General features: G+C 41.4%; 1 protein-coding gene across 1 annotated transcript in view; it reads right to left on the bottom strand.

Moving 5' to 3' along the window:
* Positions 1-26,882, bottom strand: part of LOC112239057 (cGMP-dependent 3',5'-cyclic phosphodiesterase-like) — a 118,321-nt gene that overhangs the window by 10,431 nt on the left and 81,008 nt on the right. The window contains exons 18-19 of the mRNA XM_042296570.1: positions 4,923-5,000; positions 4,728-4,850 (exon numbers count right to left, since the gene is read on the bottom strand). Of these exons, the coding sequence (XP_042152504.1) occupies positions 4,728-4,850; positions 4,923-5,000 (201 nt within the window). The remainder of the gene's footprint in view (positions 1-4,727; positions 4,851-4,922; positions 5,001-26,882) is intronic.

Here is a 26,882-nt window from a genome sequence, read left to right as displayed (position 1 = left end):
TATCAAAAAGTTTTGGGACACTGTAAAGTCCATGGAGAATAAGAGCACCTCCTCCCAGCTGCCCACTGCTCTGAGGCTAGGAAACACTGTCACCAGCGATAAATCCACGATAATCGAGAATTTCAATAAGCATTTCTCTACGGCTGGCCATGCTTTCCTCCTGGCTACCCAACCCCTGCCAACAGCTCCGCACCCCTCGCAGCGACTAGCCCAAGCCTCCCCAGCTTCTCCTTCACCTAAATACAGATAGCAGATGTTCTGAAAGAGCTGCAAAACCTGGACCTGTACATATCAGCTGGGCTAGACAATCTGGACCCTCTCTTTCTAAAACTATCTGCCGCCATTGTTGCAACCCCTATTTACTAGTCTGTTCAACCTCTCTTTCGTATCGTCTGAGATTCCTAAAGATTGGAAAGCTGCCGCGGTCGTCCCCCTATTCAAAGCGGGTGACACTCTAAACCCAAACTGTTACAGACCTATATCCATCCTGCCCTGCCTTTCCAAAATCTTCAAAAGCCAAGTTAACAAACAGATCACTGACCATTTGGAATCCCACCGTACCTTCTCAGCTGTGCAATCCACGGGTGCACCTCAGCCATGCTCAAGGTACTAAACAATATCTTAACCGCCATCGATAAAAGACAGTACTGTGCAGCCGTCTTCATCAACCTAGCCAAGGCTTTCAACTCTGTCAACCACCGTATTCTTATCGGCAGTCTCAACAGACTCGACTGCCTCGCCTGGTTCACCAACTACTTCTTAGATAGTGTGTCAAATCGGAGGGCCTGTTGTCCGGACCTCTGGCAGTCTCTATGGGGGTACCACAGGGTTCAATTCTCGGGCCGACCCTTTTCTCTGTATATATATCAAAGATGTCGCTCTTGCTGCGGTTGATTCCTTGATCCACTTCTACGCAGACGACACCATTCTGTATACTTCTGACTCTTCTTTGGACACTGTGTTAACTAACCCCCAGATGAGCTTCAATGCAATACAACTCTCCTTCCGTGGCCTCCAACTGCTCTTAAACTCAAGTAAAACTAAATGCATGCTCTTCAACCGATCGCTGCCCGCACCTGACCGCCTGACTAGCATCACTACTCTGGAAGGTTCTGACTTAGAATATGTGGACAACTACAAATACTTAGGTGTCTGGCTAGCCTGTAAACTCTCCTTCCAGACTCACATTAAGCATCTCCAATCCAAAATTAAATCTAGAATCGGCTTCCTATTTTGCAACACGCTGACAAACATACCCTCGTAAAACTGACCATCCTACCGATCCTCAACTTCGGTGACGTCATTTACAAAATAGCCTCCAACACTCTACTCAGCAAACTGGATGCAGTCTATCACAGTGCCATCCGTTTTGTCACCAAAGCCCCATATACCACCCACCACTGCGACCTGTATGCTCTCGTTGGCTAGTCCTCGCTACATATTCGTCGCCAGACTTATTGGCTCCAGGTCATCTATAAGTCTTTGCTAGGTAAAGCTCCGCCTTATCTTAGCTCACTGGTCACCATAGCAGCACCCACCCGTAGCACACGTTTCAGCAGGTATATCTCACTGGTCACCCCCAAAGCCAATTCCACATTTGGCCGCCTTTCCTTCCAGGTCTCTGCTGCCAATGACTGGAACAAATTTTGCAAAAATCGCTGAAGTTGGAGACATATATATATCTCCCTCACTAACTTTAAGCAGCAGCTATCTGAGCAGCTCATCGATCTCTGCAGCTGTACGTAGCCCATCTGTAAATAGCCCATCCAACTACCTACCTCATCCCCATATTGGTTTTATTTACTTTTTTGCACTTTTGCACACCAGTATTTCTACTTGCACATCATCATCTGCACATCTATCACTCCAGTGTTAATTTGCTAAATTGTAATTACTTCGCTACTATGGCCTATTTATTGCCTTACCTCCTTATTCCATTTGCACAGACTGTATATAGATTTTTCTATTGTAATTGATTGTATTTTAGTTTATCCCATGTGTAACTCTGTGTTGTTGTTTGTGTCGCACTGCTTTGCTTTATCTTGGCCAAGTCGCAGTTGTAAATGAGAACTTGTTCTCAACTGGCCTACCTGGTTAAATAAAAGAGAAATAAAAATATATAGTGTGTTTATTTTATCATGATCTTCTTCTTTCTTATTTTTATATCTATTGTGTTTTTCATCTACCTTGATATTTTTAGGACTACATTGTTATTGGTTACTGCATTGTTGAATCTGAAATTGAAACTATACATCTCTATGGAAACTATACATCTCTATGGATACTATACATCTCTATGGAAACTATACATCTCTATGGAAACTATACATCTCTATGGATACTATACATCTCTATGGAAACTATACATCTCTATGGAAACTATACATCTATGGAAACTATACATCTCTATGGAAACTATACATCTCTATGGAAACTATACATCTATGGAAACTATACATCTCTTGATACTATACATCTCTATGGAAACTATACATCTCTATGGAAACTATACATCTATGGAAACTATACATCTCTATGGATACTATACATCTATGGAAACTATACATCTATGGATACTATACCTCTCTATGGATGATACATCTCTATGGAAACTATACATCTCTATGGATACATCTCTATGGATACTATATTTCTCTATGGATACATCTCTATGGATACTATATTTCTCTATGGGATACATCTCTATGGATACTATACTTCTCTATGGATGATACATCTCTATGGATACTATACCTCTCTATGGATACATCTCTCTGGATGGATACTATATTTCTCTATGGATGATACATCTCTATGGATACTATACCTCTCTATGGATACTATACATCTCTATGGATACTTTACATCTCTATGGAAACTATACATCTCTATACTATACATCTCTATGGAAACTATACATCTCTATGGAAACTATACATCTCTATGGAAACTATACATCTCTATACATCTCTATGGATACTATACATCTCTATGGAAACTATACATCTCTATGGAAACTCTCTATACATCTCTATGGAAACTATACATCTCTATGGATACTATACATCTCTATGGAAACTATACATCTCTATGGAAACTATACATCTATGGAAACTATACATCTCTATGGATACTATACATCTCTATGGATACTATACATCTCTATGGAAACTATACATCTCTATGGAAACTATACATCTATGGAAACTATACATCTCTATGGAAACTATACATCTCTATGGAAACTATACATCTCTATGGAAACTATACATCTCTATGGAAACTATACATCTCTATGGAAACTATACATCTCTATGGAAACTATACATCTCTATGGATACTATACATCTCTATGGATACTATACATCTCTATGGAAACTATACATCTCTATGGAAACTATACATCTCTATGGAAACTATACATCTCTATGGAAACTATACATAAACTTACATCTCTATGGATCTCTATGGAAACTATACATCTCTATGGATATCTCTATAAACTATACATCTCTATGGATACTATACATCTATGGAAACTATACATCTCTATGGATACTATACATCTCTATGGATACTATACATCTCTATGGATACTATACATCTCTATGGATACTATACATCTCTATGGAAACTATACATCTCTATTGATACTATACATCTATGGAAACTATACATCTCTATTGATACTATACATCTCTATTGATACTATACATCTCTATGGATATACATCTCTATGGATACTATACATCTCTATGGAAACTATACATCTCTATGGATACATCTCTATGGAAACTATACATCTCTATGGATACTATACATCTATGGAAACTATACATCTCTATTGATACTATACATCTCTATTGGATACTATACATCTCTATGGATACTATACATCTCTATGGATACTCATCTATGGATACTACATCTCTATTGATACTATACATCTATGGATACTACATCTCTATTGATACTATACATCTCTATGGATACTATACATCTCTATGGATGATACATCTCTATGGATGATACATCTCTATGGATACTATACATCTCTATGGATACTATACATCTCTATGGATACTACATATGGATACATCTCTATGGATACTATACATCTCTCTATGGATACTATACATCTCTATGGATACTACATCTCTATGGATACTATACATCTCTAAGGATACTATACATCTCTATGGATACTATACCTCTCTATGGATACTGTACATCTCTATGGATACTATACATCTCTATGGATACTACATCTCTATGGATACTATACATCTCTATGGATACTATACATCTCTATGGATACTATACATCTCTATGGATACTATACATCTCTATGGATACTATACATCTCTATGGATACTATACATCTCTATGGATACTATACATCTCTATGGATACTATACATCTCTATGGATACTATACCTCTCTATGGATACTATACATCTCTATGGATACTATACCCGTCTATGGATACATGTCTATGGATACCTCTCTATGGCTACTATACATCTCTGTGGATTTGCATGGACACACACCACAGGAGGCTGGTGTCACCTTAAATGGGGAGGACAGGCTTTTAGTAATGAGTGGAGCGGAATCGGTGGAATGTTATAAAATACATCAAACATGGTTTGATGCCATTCAATCGCTCTGTTTCAGCCATTAGCATTCTCCACGTACCTACACACTCTTTCTCTGTCTGCTTGTCTTACCATGGGTGTGTTGTCGTCAGGTAGTGAGCGGGGTGTGTAGGTGAACTCAGCGAATAAGGGATGAATCTCATCCACTGGCTCCAGCCCAGTTTCCAACAGCTGGGCCACTTCCTGCTCTGAAACCTACACACGCACACACATTACTGCTGCACTTGATGTCTGTGTGTGTGTATAATAGTGTGTGTGTGTGTTTACCTTCATGTGGTACATCATCATCTCGTTGGCCAGGTGGGATCTGAACTGAGCCTCATGGACCTTCTTATACAGAAGAGACTGAACACACAGGAGAGACAGTCAACAGTCAGTCAACCACATTATTATACAGGAGAGACCAGTCAGTCAACCACATTATTATACAGGAGAGACCAGTCAGTCAACCACATTAACATACAGGAGAGACCAGTCAGTCAACCACATTATTATACAGGAGAGACCAGTCAGTCAACCACATTATACAGGAGAGACCAGTCAGTCAACCACATTATTATACAGGAGAGACTCATCAGTCAACCACATTAACATACAGGAGAGACCAGTCAGTCAACCACATTATTATACAGGAGAGACCAGTCAGTCAACCACATTATTATACAGGAGAGACCAGTCAGTCAACCACATTATTATACAGGAGAGACCAGACAGTCAACCACATTATTATACAGGAGAGACCAGACAGTCAACCACATTAACATAAAGGGGAGACCAGTCAGTCAACCACACTATTATACAGGAGAGATCCTCAGTCAACCACATTAACATAAAGGGAGACCAGTCAGTCAACCACACTATTATACAGGAGAGACCAGTCAGTCAACCACATAAACATACAGGAGAGACAGGTCAGTCAACCACATTATTATACAGGAGAGACCAGTCAGTCAACCACATTAACATACAGGGAGAGACCAGTCAGTCAACCACATTAACATACAGGAGAGACCAGTCAGTCAACCACATTATTATACAGGAGAGACCAGTCAGTCAACCACATTAACATAAATGGGCGACCAGTCAGTCAACCACATTATTATACAGGAGAGACCAGGCAGTCAACCACATTAACATAAATGGGAGACCAGTCAGTCAACCACATTATTATACAGGAGAGACCAGTCAGTCAACCACACTATTATACAGGGAGACCAGACAGTCAACCACATTATTATAGAGGAAAGACCAGTCAGTCAACCACATTATTATACAGGAGAGACCAGACAGTCAACCATATTATTATACAGGAGAGACCAGTCAGTCAACCACATTATTATACTGGAGAGACCAGTCAGTCAACCACATTATTATACAGGAGAGACCAGTCAGTCAACCACATTATTATACAGGAGAGACCAGTCAGTCAACCACATTATTATACAGGAGAGACCAGGCAGTCAACCACATTAACATAAATGGGAGACCAGTCAGTCAACCACATTATTATACAGGAGAGACCAGACAGTCAACCACATTATTATACAGGAGAGACCAGTCAGTCAACCACATTATTATACAGGAGAGACCAGTCAGTCAACCACATTATTATACAGGAGAGACCAGTCAGTCAACCACATTATTATACAGGAGAGACCAGTCAGTCAACAACATTATTATACAGGAGAGACCAGTCAGTCAACCACATTATTATACAGGAGAGACCAGTCAGTCAACCACATTATTATACAGGAGAGACCAGTCAGTCAACCACATTATTATACAGGAGAGACCAGACAGTCAACCACATTATTATACAGGAGAGACCAGTCAGTCAACCACATTATTATACAGGAGAGACCAGTCAGTCAACCACATTATTATACAGGAGAGACCAGTCAGTCAACCACATTATTATACAGGAGAGACCAGTCAGTCAACCACATTATTATACAGGAGAGACCAGTCAGTCAACCACATTAACATAAATGGGTGACCAGTCAGTCAACCACATTAACATACAGGAGAGACCAGTCAGTCAACCACACTTATTATACAGGAGAGACCAGTCAGTCAACCACATTAACATACAGGAGAGACCAGTCAGTCAACCACACTATTATACAGGAGAGACCAGTCAGTCAACCACATTAACATAAATGGGAGACCAGTCAGTCAACCACATTAACATACAGGAGAGACCAGTCAGTCAACCACATTATTATACAGGAGAGACCAGTCAGTCAACCACATTATTATACAGGAGAGACCAGTCAGTCAACCACATTATTATACAGGAGAGACCAGTCAGTCAACCACATTATTATACAGGAGAGACCAGTCAGTCAACCACATTAACATAAAGGGGAGACCAGTCAGTCAACCACATTATTGTACAGGAGAGACCAGTCAGTCAACCACATTAACATAAATGGGAGACCAGTCAGTCAACCACATTAACATACAGGAGAGACCAGTCAGTCAACCACATTAACATAAATGGGAGACCAGTCAGTCAACCACATTATTATACAGGAGAGACCAGTCAGTCAACCACATTATTATACAGGAGAGACCAGTCAGTCACCACATTATTATACAGGAAAGACCAGTCAGTCAACCACATTAACATACAGGAGAGACCAGTCAGTCAACCACATTAACATACAGGAGAGACCAGTCAGTCAACCACATTAACATAAATGGGAGACCAGTCAGTCAACCACATTATTATACAGGAGAGACCAGTCAGTCAACCACACTATTATACAGGAGAGACCAGTCAGTCAACCACACTATTATACAGGAGAGACCAGTCAGTCAACCACACTATTATACAGGAGAGACCAGTCAGTCAACCACATTATTATACAGGAGAGACCAGTCAGTCAACCACATTATTATACAGGAGAGACCAGGCAGTCAACCAGTACAGGAGAGACCAGTCAGTCAACCACATTATTATACAGGAGAGACCAGTCAGTCAACCACATTATTATACAGGAGAGACCAGTCAGTCAACCACATTATTATACAGGAGAGACCAGTCAGTCAACCACATTATTATACAGGAGAGACCAGTCAGTCAACCACATTATTATACAGGAGAGACCAGGCAGTCAACCACATTAACATAAAGGGAGACCAGTCAGTCAACCACATTATTATACAGGAGAGACCAGTCAGTCAACCACATTAACATAAATGGGAGACCAGTCAGTCAACCACATTAACATACAGGAGAGACCAGTCAGTCAACCACATTAACATAAATGGGAGACCAGTCAGTCAACCACATTAACATACAGGAGAGACCAGTCAGTCAACCACATTAACATAAATGGGAGACCAGTCAGTCAACCACATTATTATACAGGAGAGACCAGACAGTCAACCACACTATTATACAGGAGAGACCAGACAGTCAACCACATTATTATAGAGGAAAGACCAGTCAGTCAACCACATTATTATACAGGAGAGACCAGTCAGTCAACCACATTATTATACAGGAGAGACCAGTCAGTCAACCACATTATTATACAGGAGAGACCAGTCAGTCAACCATAAATGGGAGACCAGTCAGTCAACCACATTAACATACAGGAGAGACCAGTCAGTCAACCACATTATTATACAGGAGAGACCAGTCAGTCAACCACATAAACATACAGGAGAGACCAGTCAGTCAACCACATTATTATACAGGAGAGACCAGTCAGTCAACCACATTATTATACAGGAGAGACCAGTCAGTCAACCACATTAACATACAGGAGAGACCAGTCAGTCAACCACATTATTATACAGGAGAGACCAGTCAGTCAACCACATTATTATACAGGAGAGACCAGTCAGTCAACCACATTATTATACAGGAGAGACCAGTCAGTCAACCACATTATTATACAGGAGAGACCAGTCAGTCAACCACATTAACATACAGGAGAGACCAGTCAGTCAACCACATTATTATACAGGAGAGACCAGTCAGTCAACCACATTATTATACAGGAGAGACCAGTCAGTCAACCACATTATTATACAGGAGAGACCAGTCAGTCAACCACATTATTATACAGGAGAGACCAGACAGTCAACCATATTAACATAAATGGGTGACCAGTCAGTCAACCACATTATTATACAGGAGAGACCAGTCAGTCAACCACATTATTATACAGGAGAGACCAGTCAGTCAACCACATTAACATAAATGGGAGACCAGTCAGTCAACCACATTATTATACAGGAGAGACCAGTCAGTCAACCACATTATTATACAGGAGAGACCAGTCAGTCAACCACATTATTATACAGGAGAGACCAGTCAGTCAACCACATTATTATACAGGAGAGACCAGTCAGTCAACCACATTATACAGGAGAGACCAGTCAGTCAACCACATTAACATACAGGAGAGACCAGTCAGTCAACCACATTATTATACAGGAGAGACCAGTCAGTCAACCACATTAACATAAATGGGAGACCAGTCAGTCAACCACATCATTATACAGGTGAGACCAGTCAGTCAACCACATTATTATACAGGAGAGACCAGTCAGTCAACCACATTATTATACAGGAGAGACCAGTCAGTCAACCACATTATTATACAGGAGAGACCAGTCAGTCAACCACATTATTATACAGGAGAGACCAGACAGTCAACCACATTATTATAGAGGAAAGACCAGTCAGTCAACCACATTATTATACAGGAGAGACCAGTCAGTCAACCACATTATTATACAGGAGAGACCAGTCAGTCAACCACATTATTATACAGGAGAGACCAGTCAGTCAACCACATTATTATACAGGAGAGACCAGTCAGTCAACCACATTAACATAAAGGGAGACCAGTCAGTCAACCACATTATTATACAGGAGAGACCAGTCAGTCAACCACATTAACATACAGGAGAGACCAGTCAGTCAACCACATTATTATACAGGAGAGACCAGTCAGTCAACCACATAAACAGGAGAGACCAGTCAGTCAACCACATTATTATACAGGAGAGACCAGTCAGTCAACCACATTAACATACAGGAGAGACCAGTCAGTCAACCACATTAACATACAGGAGAGACCAGTCAGTCAACCACATTATTATACAGGAGAGACCAGTCAGTCAACCACATTAACATAAATGGGAGACCAGTCAGTCAACCACATTATTATACAGGAGAGACCAGGCAGTCAACCACATTAACATAAATGGGAGACCAGTCAGTCAACCACATTATTATACAGGAGAGACCAGTCAGTCAACCACACTATTATACAGGAGAGACCAGACAGTCAACCACATTATTATAGAGGAAAGACCAGTCAGTCAACCACATTATTATACAGGAGAGACCAGTCAGTCAACCACATTATTATACAGGAGAGACCAGTCAGTCAACCACATTATTATACAGGAGAGACCAGTCAGTCAACCACATTATTATACAGGAGAGACCAGTCAGTCAACCACATTATTATACAGGAGAGACCAGTCAGTCAACCACATTAACATACAGGAGAGACCAGTCAGTCAACCACATTATTATACAGGAGAGACCAGTCAGTCAACCACATTAACATAAAGGGAGACCAGTCAGTCAACCACATTATTATACAGGAGAGACCAGTCAGTCAACCACATTAACATAAATGGGAGACCAGTCAGTCAACCACATCATTATACAGGTGAGACCAGTCAGTCAACCACATTATTATACAGGAGAGACCAGGCAGTCAACCACATTAACATAAATGGGAGACCAGTCAGTCAACCACATTATTATACAGGAGAGACCAGTCAGTCAACCACATTATTATAGAGGAAGACCAGTCAGTCAACCACATTATTATACAGGAGAGACCAGTCAGTCAACCACATTATTATACAGGAGAGACCAGTCAGTCAACCACATTATTATACAGGAGAGACCAGTCAGTCAACCACATTATTATACAGGAGAGACCAGTCAGTCAACCACATTATTATACAGGAGAGACCAGTCAGTCAACCACATTATTATACAGGAGAGACCAGTCAGTCAACCACATTATTATACAGGAGAGACCAGTCAGTCAACCACATTATTATACAGGAGAGACCAGTCAGTCAACCACATTATTATACAGGAGAGACCAGTCAGTCAACCACATTATTATACAGGAGAGACCAGTCAGTCAACCACATTATTATACAGGAGAGACCAGTCAGTCAACCACATTATTATACAGGAGAGACCAGTCAGTCAACCACATTATTATACAGGAGAGACCAGTCAGTCAACCACATTATTATACAGGAGAGACCAGTCAGTCAACCACATTAACATAAATGGGAGACCAGTCAGTCAACCACATTAACATACAGGAGAGACCAGTCAGTCAACCACACTATTATACAGGAGAGACCAGTCAGTCAACCACATTAACATACAGGAGAGACCAGTCAGTCAACCACATTATTATACAGGAGAGACCAGTCAGTCAACCACATTAACATAAATGGGAGACCAGTCAGTCAACCACATTAACATACAGGAGAGACCAGTCAGTCAACCACATTATTATACAGGAGAGACCAGTCAGTCAACCACATTATTATACAGGAGAGACCAGTCAGTCAACCACATTATTATACAGGAGAGACCAGTCAGTCAACCACATTATTATACAGGAGAGACCAGTCAGTCAACCACATTAACATACAGGAGAGACCAGTCAGTCAACCACATTATTATACAGGAGAGACCAGTCAGTCAACCACATTAACATAAATGGGAGACCAGTCAGTCAACCACATTAACATACAGGAGAGACCAGTCAGTCAACCACATTAACATAAATGGGAGACCAGTCAGTCAACCACATTATTATACAGGAGAGACCAGTCAGTCAACCACATTATTATACAGGAGAGACCAGTCAGTCACCCACATTATTATACAGGAAAGACCAGTCAGTCAACCACATTAACATACAGGAGAGACCAGTCAGTCAACCACATTAACATACAGGAGAGACCAGTCAGTCAACCACATTAACATAAATGGGAGACCAGTCAGTCAACCACATTATTATACAGGAGAGACCAGTCAGTCAACCACACTATTATACAGGAGAGACCAGTCAGTCAACCACATTATTATACAGGAGAGACCAGTCAGTCAACCACACTATTATACAGGAGAGACCAGTCAGTCAACCACATTATTATACAGGAGAGACCAGTCAGTCAACCACATTAACATACAGGAGAGACCAGTCAGTCAACCACATTATTATACAGGAGAGACCAGTCAGTCAACCACATTTATACAGGAGAGACCAGTCAGTCAACCACACTATTATACAGGAGAGACCAGTCAGTCAACCACATATTATACAGGAGAGACCAGTCAGTCAACCACATTATTATACAGGAGAGACCAGGCAGTCAACCACATTAACATAAAGGGGAGACCAGTCAGTCAACCACATTATTATACAGGAGGGACCAGTCAGTCAACCACATTAACATAAATGGAGAGACCAGTCAGTCAACCACATTAACATACAGGAGAGACCAGTCAGTCAACCACATTAACATAAATGGGAGACCAGTCAGTCAACCACATTATTATACAGGAGAGACCAGTCAGTCAACCACACTATTATACAGGAGAGACCAGTCAGTCAACCACATTATTATAGAGGAAAGACCATTCAGTATTATTATACAGGAGAGACCAGTCAGTCAACCACATTATTATACAGGAGAGACCAGTCAGTCAACCACATTATTATACAGGAGAGACCAGTCAGTCAACCACATTAACATAAAGGGAGACCAGTCAGTCAACCACATTATTAACATACAGGAGAGACCAGTCAGTCAACCACATTATTATACAGGAGAGACCAGTCAGTCAACCACATTAACATAAATGGGAGACCAGTCAGTCAACCACATTATCATACAGGAGAGACCAGTCAGTCAACCACATTATTATACAGGAGAGACCAGTCAGTCAACCACATTAACATACAGGAGAGACCAGTCAACCACATTAACATAAATGGAGAGACCAGTCAGTCAACCACATTTATACAGGAGAGACCAGTCAGTCAACCACATTATTATACAGGAGAGACCAGTCAGTCAACCACATTAACATAAATGGGAGACCAGTCAGTCAACCACATTATTATACAGGAGAGACCAGACAGTCAACCACACTATTATACAGGAGAGACCAGTCAGTCAACCACATTAACATAAAGGAGGAGACCAGTCAGTCAACCACATTATTATACAGGAGAGACCAGTCAGTCAACCACATTAACATAAATGGGTGACCAGTCAGTCAACCACATCATTATACAGGTGAGGACCAGTCAGTCAACCACATTATTATACAGGAGAGACCAGGCAGTCAACCACATTAACATAAATGGGAGACCAGTCAGTCAACCACATTATTATACAGGAGAGACCAGTCAGTCAACCACACTATTATACAGGAGAGACCAGACAGTCAACCACATTATTATAGAGGAAAGACCAGTCAGTCAACCACATTATTATACAGGAGAGACCAGACAGTCAACCATATTATTATACAGGAGAGACCAGTCAGTCAACCACATTATTATACAGGAGAGACCAGTCAGTCAACCACATTATTATACAGGAGAGACCAGTCAGTCAACCACATTAACATAAATGGGAGACCAGTCAGTCAACCACATTATTATACAGGAGAGACCAGTCAGTCAACCACATTATTATACTGGAGAGACCAGTCAGTCAACCACATTATTATACAGGAGAGACCAGTCAGTCAACCACATTATTATACAGGAGAGACCAGTCAGTCAACCACATTATTATACAGGAGAGACCAGACAGTCAACCATATTATTATACAGGAGACCAGTCAGTCAACCACATTATTATACAGGAGAGACCAGTCAGTCAACCACATTATTATACAGGAGAGACCAGTCAGTCAACCACATTAACATAAATGGGAGACCAGTCAGTCAACCACATTATACAGGAGAGACCAGTCAGTCAACCACATTATTATACAGGAGAGACCAGTCAGTCAACCACATTAACATAAAGGGAGGAGACCAGTCAGTCAACCACATTATTATACAGGAGAGACCAGTCAGTCAACCACATTAACATAAATGGGCGACCAGTCAGTCAACCACATCATTATACAGGTGAGACCAGTCAGTCAACCACATTATTATACAGGAGAGACCAGGCAGTCAACCACATTAACATAAATGGGAGACCAGTCAGTCAACCACATTATTATACAGGAGAGACCAGTCAGTCAACCACATTATTATACAGGAGAGACCAGACAGTCAACCACATTATTATACAGGAGAGACCAGTCAGTCAACCACATTATTATACAGGAGAGACCAGTCAGTCAACAACATTATTATACAGGAGAGACCAGTCAGTCAACCACATTAACATAAATGGGAGACCAGTCAGTCAACCACATTATCATACAGGAGAGACCAGTCAGTCAACCACATTATTATACTGGAGAGACCAGTCAGTCAACTACATTAACATACAGGAGAGACCCAGTCAGTCAACCACATTATTATACAGGAGAGACCAGTCAGTCAACCACATTAACATAAAGGGAGACCAGTCAGTCAACCACATTATTATACAGGAGAGACCAGTCAGTCAACCACATTAACATAAATGGGAGACCAGTCAGTCAACCACATTAACATACAGGAGAGACCAGTCAGTCAACCACATTATTATACAGGAGAGACCAGTCAGTCAACCACATTACAGGAGAGACCAGTCAGTCAACCACATTATTATACAGGAGAGACCAGTCAGTCAACCACATTATTATACAGGAGAGACCAGTCAGTCAACCCACATTAACATAAAGGGGAGACCAGTCAGTCAACCACATTATTATACAGGAGAGACCAGTCAGTCAACCACATTAACATAAATGGGAGACCAGTCAGTCAACCACATTAACATACAGGAGAGACCAGTCAGTCAACCACATTAACATAAATGGGAGACCAGTCAGTCAACCACATTATTATACAGGAGGGACCAGTCAGTCAACCACATTATTATACAGGAGAGACCAGTCAGTCAACCACATTATTATACAGGAGAGACCAGTCAGTCAACCACATTAACATACAGGAGAGACCAGTCAGTCAACCACATTAACATACAGGAGAGACCAGTCAGTCAACCACATTAACATAAATGGGAGACCAGTCAGTCAACCACATTATTATACAGGAGAGACCAGACAGTCAACCACACTATTATACAGGAGAGACCAGACAGTCAACCACATTATTATAGAGGAAAGACCAGTCAGTCAACCACATTATTATACAGGAGAGACCAGACAGTCAACCACATTATTATACAGGAGAGACCAGTCAGTCAACCATATTAACATAAAGGAGAGACCAGTCAGTCAACCACATTATTATACAGGAGAGACCAGTCAGTCAACCACATTATTATACAGGAGAGACCAGTCAGTCAACCACATTATTATACAGGAGAGACCAGTCAGTCAACCACATTATTATACAGGAGAGACCAGTCAGTCAACCACATTAACATAAAGGGAGACCAGTCAGTCAACCACATTAACATACAGGAGAGACCAGTCAGTCAACCACATTAACATAAATGGGAGACCAGTCAGTCAACCACATTATTATACAGGAGAGACCAGTCAGTCAACCACATTAACATACAGGAGAGACCAGTCAGTCAACCACATTATTATACAGGAGAGACCAGTCAGTCAACCACATTAACATAAATGGAGAGACCAGTCAGTCAACCACATTAACATACAGGAGAGACCAGTCAGTCAACCACATTATTATACAGGAGAGACCAGTCAGTCAACCACATTATTATACAGGAGAGACCAGTCAGTCAACCACATTATACAGGAGAAACCAGGCAGTCAACCACATTATTATACAGGAGAGACCAGTCAGTCAACCACATTAACATACAGGAGAGACCAGTCAGTCAACCACATTATTATACAGGAGAGACCAGTCAGTCAACCACATTAACATAAATGGGAGACCAGTCAGTCAACCACATTAACATACAGGAGAGACCAGTCAGTCAACCACATTAGACCAGTCAGTCAACCACATTATTATACAGGAGGGACCAGTCAGTCAACCACATTATTATACAGGAGAGACCAGTCAGTCAACCACATTATACAGGAAAGACCAGTCAGTCAACCACATTAACATACAGGAGAGACCAGTCAGTCAACCACATTAACATACAGGAGAGACCAGTCAGTCAACCACATTAACATAAATGGGAGACCAGTCAGTCAACCACATTATTATACAGGAGAGACCAGTCAGTCAACCACACTATTATACAGGAGAGACCAGTCAGTCAACCACATTATTATACAGGAGAGACCAGTCAGTCAACCACATTATTATACAGGAGAGACCAGTCAGTCAACCACATTATTATACAGGAGAGACCAGGCAGTCAACCATATTAACATACAGGAGAGACCAGTCAGTCAACCACATTATTATACAGGAGAGACCAGTCAGTCAACCACATTATTATACAGGAGAGACCAGTCAGTCAACCACATTATTATACAGGAGAGACCAGTCAGTCAACCACATTATTATACAGGAGAGACCAGTCAGTCAACCACATTATTATACAGGAGAGACCAGTCAGTCAACCACATTAACATAAAGGGAGAGACCAGTCAGTCAACCACATTATTATACAGGAGAGACCAGTCAGTCAACCACATTAACATAAATGGGAGACCAGTCAGTCAACCACATTAACATACAGGAGAGACCAGTCAGTCAACCACATTAACAGGGAGACCAGTCAGTCAACCACATTATTATACAGGAGAGACCAGTCAGTCAACCACATTAACATAAATGGGAGACCAGTCAGTCAACCACATTATTATACAGGAGAGACCAGTCAGTCAACCACACTATTATACAGGAGAGACCAGACAGTCAACCACATTATTATAGAGGAAAGACCAGTCAGTCAACCACATTATTATACAGGAGAGACCAGTCAGTCAACCACATTATTATACAGGAGAGACCAGTCAGTCAACCACATTATTATACAGGAGAGACCAGTCAGTCAACCACATTAACATAAATGGGTGACCAGTCAGTCAACCACATTAACATACAGGAGAGACCAGTCAGTCAACCACATATTATACAGGAGAGACCAGTCAGTCAACCACATTAACATAAATGGGAGACCAGTCAGTCAACCACATTATCATACAGGAGAGACCAGTCAGTCAACCACATTATTATACTGGAGAGACCAGTCAGTCAACTACATTAACATACAGGAGAGACCCATCGGTCAACCACATTAACATAAATGGGTGACCAGTCAGTCAACCACACCAGGTCCAGTCAGTCAACATTATTATACAGGAGAGACCAGTCAGTCAACCACATTATTATACAGGAGAGACCAGTCAGTCAACCACATTAACATAAAGGGAGACCAGTCAGTCAACCACATTATTATACAGGAGAGACCAGTCAGTCAACCACATTAACATAAATGGGAGACCAGTCAGTCAACCACATTAACATACAGGAGAGACCAGTCAGTCAACCATTAACATAAAGGGAGACCAGTCAGTCAACCACATTATTATACAGGAGAGACCAGTCAGTCAACCACATTATTATACAGGAGAGACCAGTCAGTCAACCACATTATTATACAGGAAAGACCAGTCAGTCAACCACATTAACATACAGGAGAGACCAGTCAGTCAACCACATTAACATACAGGAGAGACCAGTCAGTCAACCACATTAACATAAATGGGAGACCAGTCAGTCAACCACATTATTATACAGGAGAGACCAGTCAGTCAACCACACTATTATACAGGAGAGACCAGTCAGTCAACCACACTATTATACAGGAGAGACCAGTCAGTCAACCACATTATTATACAGGAGAGACCAGTCAGTCAACCACATTATTATACAGGAGAGACCAGTCAGTCAACCACATTAACATAAGGGAGACCAGTCAGTCAACCACATTATTATACAGGAGAGACCAGTCAGTCAACCACATTATTATACAGGAGAGACCAGTCAGTCAACCACATTAACATAAATGGGTGACCAGTCAGTCAACCACATTAACATACAGGAGAGACCAGTCAGTCAACCACACTATTATACAGGAGAGACCAGTCAGTCAACCACATTAACATAAATGGGAGACCAGTCAGTCAACCACATTATCATACAGGAGAGACCAGTCAGTCAACCACATTATTATACTGGAGAGACCAGTCAGTCAACCACATTAACATACAGGAGAGACCAGTCAGTCAACCACATTAACATAAAGGAGAGACCAGTCAGTCAACCACATTTATACAGGTGAGACCAGTCAGTCAACCACATTATTATACAGGAGAAACCAGTCAGTCAACCACATTATTATACAGGAGAGATCAGTCAGTCAACCACATTAACATAAAGGGAGACCAGTCAGTCAACCACATTATTATACAGGAGGACCAGTCAGTCAACCACATTAACATAAATGGGAGACCAGTCAGTCAACCACATTAACATACAGGAGAGACCAGTCAGTCAACCACATTAAATGGGAGACCAGTCAGTCAACCACATTATTATACAGGAGAACCAGTCAGTCAACCACATTATTATACAGGAGAGACCAGTCAGTCACCCATATTATTATACAGGAAAGACCAGTCAGTCAACCACATTAACATACAGGAGAGACCAGTCAGTCAACCACATTAACATACAGGAGAGACCAGTCAGTCAACCACATTAACATAAATGGGAGACCAGTCAGTCAACCACATTATTATACAGGAGAGACCAGTCAGTCAACCACACTATTATACAGGAGAGACCAGTCAGTCAACCACACTATTATACAGGAGAGACCAGTCAGTCAACCACACTATTATACAGGAGAGACCAGTCAGTCAACCACATTATTATACAGGAGAGACCAGGCAGTCAACCATTTAACATACAGGAGAGACCAGTCAGTCAACCACATTATTATACAGGAGAGACCAGTCAGTCAACCACATTATTATACAGGAGAGACCAGTCAGTCAACCACACTATTATACAGGAGAGACCAGTCAGTCAACCACACTATTATACAGGAGAGACCAGTCAGTCAACCACATTATTATACAGGAGAGACCAGGCAGTCAACCACATTAACATAAAGGGGAGACCAGTCAGTCAACCACATTATTATACAGGAGAGACCAGTCAGTCAACCACATTAACATAAATGGGAGACCAGTCAGTCAACCACATTAACATACAGGAGAGACCAGTCAGTCAACCACATTAACATAAATGGGAGACCAGTCAGTCAACCACATTAACATACAGGAGACCAGTCAGTCAACCACATTAACATAAATGGGAGACCAGTCAGTCAACCATATTATTATACAGGAGAGACCAGTCAGTCAACCACACTATTATACAGGAGAGACCAGACAGTCAACCACATTATTATAGAGGAAAGACCAGTCAGTCAACCACATTATTATACAGGAGAGACCAGTCAGTCAACCACATTATTATACAGGAGAGACCAGTCAGTCAACCACATTATTATACAGGAGAGACCAGTCAGTCAACCACATTAACATAAAGGGAGACCAGTCAGTCAACCACATTAACATACACCCAGTCAGTCAACCACACTATTATACAGGAGAGACCAGTCAGTCAACCACATTAACATAAATGGGAGACCAGTCAGTCAACCACATTATCATACAGGAGAGACCAGTCAGTCAACCACATTATTATACTGGAGAGACCAGTCAGTCAACTACATTAACATACAGGAGAGACCAGTCAACCACATTAACATAAATGGGTCAGTCAGTCAACCACATATTATACAGGAGACCAGTCAGTCAACCACATTATTATACAGGAGAGACCAGGCAGTCAACCACATTAACATAAATGGGAGACCAGTCAGTCAACCACATTATTATACATAACAGGAGAGACCAGTCAGTCAACCACATTAACATAAAGGGAGACCAGTCAGTCAACCACATTATTATACAGGAGAGACCAGTCAGTCAACCACATTAACATAAATGGGCGACCAGTCAGTCAACCACATCATTATACAGGTGAGGACCAGTCAGTCAACCACATTATTATACAGGAGAGACCAGGCAGTCAACCACATTAACATAAATGGGAGACCAGTCAGTCAACCACATTATTATACAGGAGAGACCAGTCAGTCAACCACACTATTATACAGGAGAGACCAGACAGTCAACCACATTATTATAGAGGAAAGACCAGTCAGTCAACCACATTATTATACAGGAGAGACCAGACAGTCAACCATATTATTATACAGGAGAGACCAGTCAGTCAACCACATTATTATACAGGAGAGACCAGTCAGTCAACAACATTATTATACAGGAGAGACCAGTCAGTCAACCACATTAACATAAATGGAGAGACCAGTCAGTCAACCACATTATCATACAGGAGAGACCAGTCAGTCAACCACATTATTATACAGGAGAGACCAGTCAGTCAACCACATTATTATACAGGAGAGACCAGTCAGTCAACCACATTATTATAGAGGAAAGACCAGTCAGTCAACCACATTATTATACAGGAGAGACCAGTCAGTCAACCACATTATTATACAGGAGAGACCAGTCAGTCAACCACATTATTATACAGGAGAGACCAGTCAGTCAACCACATTATTATACAGGAGAGACCAGTCAGTCAACCACATTAACATAAATGGGAGACCAGTCAGTCAACCACATTATTATACAGGAGAGACCAGTCAGTCAACTACATTAACATACAGGAGAGACCCATCAACCACATTATTATACAGGAGAGACCAGTCAGTCAACCACATTAACATAAAGAGGAGACCAGTCAGTCAACCACATTATTATACAGGAGAGACCAGTCAGTCAACCACATTAACATAAATGGGCGACCAGTCAGTCAACCACATCATTATACAGGTGAGACCAGTCAGTCAACCACATTATTATACAGGAGAGACCAGGCAGTCAACCACATTAACATAAATGGGAGACCAGTCAGTCAACAACATTATTATACAGGAGAGACCAGTCAGTCAACCACATTATTATACAGGAGAGACCAGACAGTCAACCACATTATTATACAGGAGAGACCAGTCAGTCAACCACATTATTATACAGGAGAGACCAGTCAGTCAACAACATTATTATACAGGAGAGACCAGTCAGTCAACCACATTAACATAAATGGGAGACCAGTCAGTCAACCACATTATTATACAGGAGAGACCAGTCAGTCAACCACATTATTATACAGGAGAGACCAGTCAGTCAACCACATTAACATACAGGAGAGACCAGTCAGTCAACCACATTATTATACAGGAGAGACCAGTCAGTCAACCACATTAACATAAAGAGGAGACAAGTCAGTCAACCACATTATTATACAGGAGAGACCAGTCAGTCAACCACATTAACATAAATGGGAGACCAGTCAGTCAACCACATTAACATACAGGAGAGACCAGTCAGTCAACCACATTATTATACAGGAGAGACCAGTCAGTCAACCACATTATTATACAGGAGAGACCAGTCAGTCAACCACATTATTATACAGGAGAGACCAGTCAGTCAACCACATTATTATACAGGAGAGACCAGTCAGTCAACCACATTAACATAAAGGGAGACCAGTCAGTCAACCACATTATTATACAGGAGGGACCAGTCAGTCAACCACATTAACATAAATGGGAGACCAGTCAGTCAACCACATTAACATACAGGAGAGACCAGTCAGTCAACCATTATTACATAAATGGGAGACCAGTCAGTCAACCACATTATTATACAGGAGAGACCAGTCAGTCAACCACATTATTATACAGGAGAGACCAGTCAGTCAACCACAGGAAAGACCAGTCAGTCAACCACATTAACATACAGGAGAGACCAGTCAGTCAACCACATTAACATACAGGAGAGACCAGTCAGTCAACCACATTAACATAAATGGGAGACCAGTCAGTCAACCACATTATTATACAGGAGAGACCAGTCAGTCAACCACACTATTATACAGGAGAGACCAGTCAGTCAACCACACTATTATACAGGAGAGACCAGTCAGTCAACCACACTATTATACAGGAGAGACCAGTCAGTCAACCACATTATTATACAGGAGAGACCAGGCAGTCAACCACATTAACATACAGGAGAGACCAGTCAGTCAACCACATTATTATACAGGAGAGACCAGTCAGTCAACCACATTATTATACAGGAGAGACCAGTCAGTCAACCACATTATTATACAGGAGAGACCAGTCAGTCAACCACATTATTATACAGGAGAGACCAGTCAGTCAACCACATTATTATACAGGAGAGACCAGTCAGTCAACCACATTAACATAAAGGGAGACCAGTCAGTCAACCACATTATTATACAGGAGAGACCAGTCAGTCAACCACATTAACATAAATGGGAGACCAGTCAGTCAACCACATTAACATACAGGAGAGAGTCAACAGTCAGTCAACCACATTAACATACAGGAGAGACCAGTCAGTCAACCACATTAACATAAATGGGAGACCAGTCAGTCAACCACATTATTATACAGGAGAGACCAGTCAGTCAACCACACTATTATACAGGAGAGACCAGACAGTCAACCACATTATTATAGAGGAAAGACCAGTCAGTCAACCACATTATTATACAGGAGAGACCAGTCAGTCAACCACATTATTATACAGGAGAGACCAGTCAGTCAACCACATTATTATACAGGAGAGACCAGTCAGTCAACCACATTATTATACAGGAGAGACCAGTCAGTCAACCACATTAACATAAATGGAGAGACCAGTCAGTCAACCACATTAACATACAGGAGAGACCAGTCAGTCAACCACACTATTATACAGGAGAGACCAGTCAGTCAACCACATTAACATAAATGGGAGACCAGTCAGTCAACCACATTATTATACAGGAGAGACCAGTCAGTCAACCACATTATTATACAGGAGAGACCAGTCAGTCAACCACATTAACATACAGGAGAGACCCAGTCAGTCAACCACATTAACATAAATGGGTGACCAGTCAGTCAACCACATTATTATACAGGAGAGACCAGTCAGTCAACCACATTATTATACAGGAGAGACCAGGCAGTCAACCACATTAACATAAATGGGAGACCAGTCAGTCAACCACATTATTATACAGGAGAGACCAGTCAGTCAACCACACTATTATACAGGAGAGACCAGTCAGTCAACCACATTAACATAAAGAGGAGACCAGTCAGTCAACCACATTATTATACAGGAGAGACCAGTCAGTCAACCACATTAACATAAATGGGTGACCAGTCAGTCAACCACATCATTATACAGGAGGACCAGTCAGTCAACCACATTATTATACAGGAGAGACCAGGCAGTCAACCACATTAACATAAATGGGAGACCAGTCAGTCAACCACATTATTATACAGGAGAGACCAGTCAGTCAACCACACTATTATACAGGAGAGACCAGACAGTCAACCACATTATTATAGAGGAAAGACCAGTCAGTCAACCACATTATTATACAGGAGAGACCAGACAGTCAACCATATTATTATACAGGAGAGACCAGTCAGTCAACCATATTATTATACAGGAGAGACCAGTCAGTCAACCACATTATTATACAGGAGAGACCAGTCAGTCAACCACATTAACATAAATGGGAGACCAGTCAGTCAACCACATTATCATACAGGAGAGACCAGTCAGTCAACCACATTATTATACAGAGACCAGTCAGTCAACCATACTATTATACAGGAGAGACCAGTCAGTCAACCACATTATTATACAGGAGAGACCAGTCAGTCAACCACATTATTATACAGGAGACCAGTCAGTCAACCACATTATTATACAGGAGAGACCAGTCAGTCAACCACATTATTATACAGGAGAGACCAGTCAGTCAACACATTATTATACAGGAGAGACCAGTCAGTCAACCACATTAACATAAATGGGAGACCAGTCAGTCAACCACATTATTATACAGGAGAGACCAGTCAGTCAACTACATTAACATACAGGAGAGACCCATCGGTCAACCACATTATTATACAGGAGAGACCAGTCAGTCAACCACATTAACATAAAGGGAGACCAGTCAGTCAACCACATTATTATACAGGAGAGACCAGTCAGTCAACCACATTAACATAAATGGGCGACCAGTCAGTCAACCACATCATTATACAGGTGAGACCAGTCAGTCAACCACATTATTATACAGGAGAGACCAGGCAGTCAACCACATTAACATAAATGGGAGACCAGTCAGTCAACCACATTATTATACAGGAGAGACCAGTCAGTCAACCACATTATTATACAGGAGAGACCAGACAGTCAACCACATTATTATACAGGAGAGACCAGTCAGTCAACCACATTATTATACAGGAGAGACCAGTCAGTCAACAACATTATTATACAGGAGAGACCAGTCAGTCAACCACATTAACATAAATGGGAGACCAGTCAGTCAACCACATTATTATACAGGAGAGACCAGTCAGTCAACCACATTATTATACAGGAGAGACCAGTCAGTCAACCACATTAACATACAGGAGAGACCAGTCAGTCAACCACATTATTATACAGGAGAGACCAGTCAGTCAACCACATTATTATACAGGAGAGACCAGTCAGTCAACCACATTAACATAAATGGGAGACCAGTCAGGGTGAGAGACCAGTCAGTCAACCACATTATTATACAGGAGAGACCAGTCAGTCAACCACATTAACATAAAGGAGAGACCAGTCAGTCAACCACATTATTATACAGGAGAGACCAGTCAGTCAACCACATTATTATACAGGAGAGACCAGTCAGTCAACCACATTATTATATAGGAAAGACCAGTCAGTCAACCACATTATTATACAGGAGAGACCAGTCAGTCAACCACATTATTATACAGGAGAGACCAGTCAGTCAACCACATTATTATACAGGAGAGACCAGTCAGTCAACCACATTAACATAAATGGGTGACCAGTCAGTCAACCACATTAACATACAGGAGAGACCAGTCAGTCAACCACATTATTATACAGGAGAGACCAGTCAGTCACCCACATTATTATACAGGAAAGACCAGTCAGTCAACCACATTAACATACAGGAGAGACCAGTCAGTCAACCACATTAACATACAGGAGAGACCAGTCAGTCAACCACATTAACATAAAGAGGAGACCAGTCAGTCAACCACATTATTATACAGGAGAGACCAGGCAGTCAACCACATTAACATAAATGGGAGACCAGTCAGTCAACCACATTATTATACAGGAGAGACCAGACAGTCAACCACACTATTATACAGGAGAGACCAGTCAGTCAACCACATTAACATAAAGAGGAGACCAGTCAGTCAACCACATTATTATACAGGAGAGACCAGTCAGTCAACCACATTAACATAAATGGGCGACCAGTCAGTCAACCACATCATTATACAGGTGAGACCAGTCAGTCAACCACATTATTATACAGGAGAGACCAGGCAGTCAACCACATTAACATAAATGGGAGACCAGTCAGTCAACACATTATTATACAGGAGAGACCAGTCAGTCAACCACATTATTATACAGGAGAGACCAGTCAGTCAACCACATTATTATTACAGGAGAGACCAGTCAGTCAACCACATTATTATACAGGAGAGACCAGTCAGTCAACAACATTATTATACAGGAGAGACCAGTCAGTCAACCACATTAACATAAATGGGAGACCAGTCAGTCAACCACATTATCATACAGGAGAGATCAGTCAGTCAACCACATTATTATACTGGAGAGACCAGTCAGTCAACTACATTAACATACAGGAGAGACCCATCGGTCAACCACATTATTATACAGGAGAGACCAGTCAGTCAACCACATTAACATAAAGAGGAGACAAGTCAGTCAACCACATTATTATACAGGAGAGACCAGTCAGTCAACCACACCACATTAACATAAATGGGCGACCAGTCAGTCAACCACATCATTATACAGGTGAGACCAGTCAGTCAACCACATTATTATACAGGAGAGACCAGGCAGTCAACCACATTAACATAAATGGGAGACCAGTCAGTCAACCACATTATTATACAGGAGAGACCAGACAGTCAACCACACTATTATACAGGAGAGACCAGACAGTCAACCACATTATTATAGAGGAAAGACCAGTCAGTCAACCACATTATTATACAGGAGAGACCAGTCAGTCAACCACATTATTATACAGGAGAGACCAGTCAGTCAACCACATTATTATACAGGAGAGACCAGTCAGTCAACCACATTATTATACAGGAGAGACCAGTCAGTCAACCACATTAACATAAAGGAGAGACCAGTCAGTCAACCACATTATTACATACAGGAGAGACCAGTCAGTCAACCACATTATTATACAGGAGAGACCAGTCAGTCAACCACATTAACATACAGGAGAGACCAGTCAGTCAACCACATTAACATACAGGAGAGACCAGTCAGTCAACCACATTAACATAAATGGGAGACCAGTCAGTCAACCACATTATTATACAGGAGAGACCAGACAGTCAACCACACTATTATACAGGACCAGACAGTCAACCACATTATTATAGAGGAAAGACCAGTCAGTCAACCACATTATTATACAGGAGAGACCAGTCAGTCAACCACATTATTATACAGGAGAGACCAGTCAGTCAACCACATTATTATACAGGAGAGACCAGTCAGTCAACCACATTATTATACAGGAGAGACCAGTCAGTCAACCACATTAACATAAATGGGAGACCAGTCAGTCAACCACATTATTAGAGACCAGTCAGTCAACCACACTTACAGGAGAGACCAGTCAGTCAACCACATTATTATACAGGAGAGACCAGTCAGTCAACCACATTAACATACAGGAGAGACCAGTCAGTCAACCACAT

The sequence above is a fragment of the Oncorhynchus tshawytscha genome, linkage group LG14 (genome assembly GCF_018296145.1).
Source record: "Oncorhynchus tshawytscha isolate Ot180627B linkage group LG14, Otsh_v2.0, whole genome shotgun sequence".
Lineage (NCBI taxonomy): Eukaryota > Metazoa > Chordata > Actinopteri > Salmoniformes > Salmonidae > Oncorhynchus > Oncorhynchus tshawytscha.
Note: the sequence above shows the minus strand (reverse complement) of the source record. Positions and strands in the feature narration are given on the sequence as shown.